General features: G+C 28.4%; 1 protein-coding gene across 1 annotated transcript in view; it reads left to right on the plus strand.

The window, feature by feature from the left end:
• The window catches only part of LOC108746125 (mitochondrial 2-oxoglutarate/malate carrier protein-like), a 2,435-nt gene extending 1,046 nt beyond the window's left edge, over positions 1-1,389 (plus strand). The window contains exons 2-6 of the mRNA XM_018482687.1: positions 11-226; positions 308-438; positions 559-729; positions 835-934; positions 1,026-1,389. Of these exons, the coding sequence (XP_018338189.1) occupies positions 11-226; positions 308-438; positions 559-729; positions 835-934; positions 1,026-1,227 (820 nt within the window). The 3' untranslated portion in view covers positions 1,228-1,389. The remainder of the gene's footprint in view (positions 1-10; positions 227-307; positions 439-558; positions 730-834; positions 935-1,025) is intronic.
• The last annotated feature ends 1,877 nt before the right edge of the window (positions 1,390-3,266 follow it).

The raw sequence follows: 3,266 nt of genomic DNA on the forward strand, positions 1-3,266 counted from the left end.
TTAATTACAGTATGGCAGCAACATGTTTTGTACAACCATTGGATTTAATAAAAAATCGCATGCAATTAAGTGGCACAAAAACATCAACGTTAAGTGTTACATCATCAATTCTGAAAAATGAAGGTGTTTTAGCATTATACTCAGGTTTATCTGCCGGTTTAATGCGACAAGCTACATATACCACTACTAGACTTGGTATATATACTTGGCTTATGGAAGTTTCTTCGTAAGTTAACTTTGTATATAAGATTTTACAATTATACAAGAATTGAAGTAAATTTATACCAAGTACGTTTGCCTTATTTAGAAAAGAATCGCAACCAAATTTCATTGTAAAAGCAGTAATTGGTATGGCGGCTGGTTGTGTCGGAGCATTTGTAGGTACACCCGCTGAAGTAGCTTTAATTAGGATGACAGCAGATGGAAGATTACCTATTGGTAAATTTTTAATTTTTTCTATACAATAAGATTATTACTTTACTGTATATATTACTAGTTTAGTACACATATCCACGTATATATTATAGAATTTAAACATTTAAAATATTTCAAATGCAGCTGATAGACGCAATTACAAAAATGTGTTCGATGCATTATTCCGTATAATTAGAGAGGAAGGTCTCTTTATGTTATGGCGTGGCGCCATTCCTACTATGGGACGAGCTATGGTTGTAAACGCAGCACAGTTGGCATCATATTCTCAGGCAAAACAAATATTGCTAGATACAGGTTTGTAGACACATTGCATCGTTATTTAAGATCCTTTAAAGTTATATAAATGATACTACAATGGTTACATTTGTTTTATATTGTATTTTTTTTCTTTTAAAATAGGGTATTTTGAAGAAAATATAGTATTACATTTAACAGGCTCCATGATTTCTGGTTTAGTCACCACTGCCGCCTCTATGCCTGTAGATATAGCTAAGACAAGGTATTACACGATAAGTTCATGATATCGTTTGAAATTCAATTAACATATGATTCTTAATATGTGATTCACATGTTTAATGATCTTTTTTCAGAATTCAAAACATGAAATCAATAAATGGCAAACCAGAATTTACAGGCGCAATTGATGTCCTGACCAAAGTTATAAGGAACGAAGGATTGTTTGCGTTATGGAAAGGATTCTTCCCATATTACGCACGTCTAGGGCCTCATACAGTCTTGACATTCATTTTTCTTGAGCAAATGACTGCTGCTTATAAAACATACTTGGCATAATAATTGCAATTGCAAAAAGTTATCAATGATTTAAGACTTCAAAATCTTGTTTTCTTTTTGCTTTACCAATGCTATATTTTCAAAAGCATTATTTTAATAATGAACGCATTTTTAAACATATATACTGTAGAATATTACGCACACAATTGCAATATCATTTCGTATAAATATAGAATTTATAATTTGCCATGTAATAAAGATTTTTATAGCAGCTTTTATGAAATTTGTCGGTTCTACATTGTTAATTTCTGAAAAGTATATCCTCGTATTTTAATTGAAGAATAGCACGAACATAAATTTCTGTCTCAGTGTAAGTATAGTTTATGCATTTTTTATTTTCTGCCATATGATATCATATATATATATATACGATGTATTAAGATATTTTGCTATTGTTTTGTAGAGAGAGGAAGATATACATTATATTCTGTGAATATGTATGAATACAGAGTGTGTCTGTACGAACTTAGTCTTGTATAGGCATTTGATTCAGCCATTTAGTTGTTATTTTCAATGTGATTGTATATAAAATATGTTTTAATAGATGTATATTTTGGATATTCAAATTATAATGAGAGCCGGTATTGTTACTAAATATGGAAGTTGAACAAATATACGAAAATAGTGTGCATTAAAGTGTATTTAAAGTAATGTGTTTAAATGTATTAAATATAAATGCAAAAAAAATCGTACAATAACATTGTATCAATAATATTGTACTAAAATAACAAAGATTTAGCAATAAAAATTATATTTTAATTGTAAGTGTACTACGTTTTATTTTTAATAAGGAAAGTTCGGCAAGTGTAAAATAAAAAAAAATGTAAAAATTTGCATGAATTTGAAATAGATGAATCTAATCACGAAAAAAATTATTTTAGCTGCTGAAGGCTTTCGGTTTTAGAGGTGCCTTTTTGAATAAAATCGATTTTTACATTTATGAATGAATCTCAGAAACAATTGGAAATGCGAAACAATGTTTCCAACAAAAGTTTCATAGTTTTGAAAGTACTTTTGTAACGGCGTGATTAGATTTTTGAAAAATGTTAAAAAATTTTGCAAAATACCCCTATCAACTAATCCCTTTTTCTTAAATTAAAAATTTATTTTATGTGTGTGTGTGTATAAGTGTGTTTTCAGTTTATTTTTCAAAAACATGTTTACGGAACATAACTTTATCATATGGTTAAATTTAGCGTAAAATAAACCGTTTAGTTGCAAAAAAATTTGAAAATTAGGTCCATCTAGGTATTCTAAATTCATACAAAGTTTCACATTTTTAGAACTTTACACTTGTTGAATTTCCTTTGTAAGATAAAACAAAGTATTTTATCAACAAAACTTTGAGAATTAAAAATAAGACATAAATAATATAAAAAAATAATTTTAAAATTACATTTCTACATAATTATGTTTATTTGGCGCGAGAATGATTAGTTTCCGATAATTATCGCGTGATCAAAATTTATACAAACTCAAAATTGTGAAAGCTATAGTTTCGTCTTATTGTACCTTGAAATTAATTTCTTTATTACATTATAAATTTTTGCGATGAAAATTGTTGACAAAACGACAATACGAGTGCAACAAGTGTCATGAAATCAATGCTGGAACTCAAGGACATTTGACTTAATTCGCATATACACATAAAACGGAGCAAATGTGGTGGTTAAATATTGATTTAAAAAATGTCGGATATAATTTTAGTATCAACACCTCGTCATGTTGCAACATGACTAGTGTGAGACAGATGATAGAAGCCTTGCACAATACACTCAACACTTTTGGCGGCAAAGAATAATAAACTCGCTTATTATGTCACACAAATATCTAAAAATAAAATTCACTTCATCGTGTAAATTATTATACGATTTGACAATCAATGCAATATAATTGCGATAAATTAAACATTGTCAATTTAAATCTCGAGATGGAATTATATTTGTGATGTAGTTTTCTGCCTTTGAGGTTATACACGCTTTGCTATCAATTTTTCTTATATATTTATATTTGTGTGCGTGTATATATATATATATATA

Source organism: Trachymyrmex septentrionalis, unplaced genomic scaffold (assembly GCF_001594115.1).
Source record: "Trachymyrmex septentrionalis isolate Tsep2-gDNA-1 unplaced genomic scaffold, Tsep1.0 scaffold16, whole genome shotgun sequence".
Classification (NCBI taxonomy): Eukaryota; Metazoa; Arthropoda; class Insecta; order Hymenoptera; family Formicidae; genus Trachymyrmex; species Trachymyrmex septentrionalis.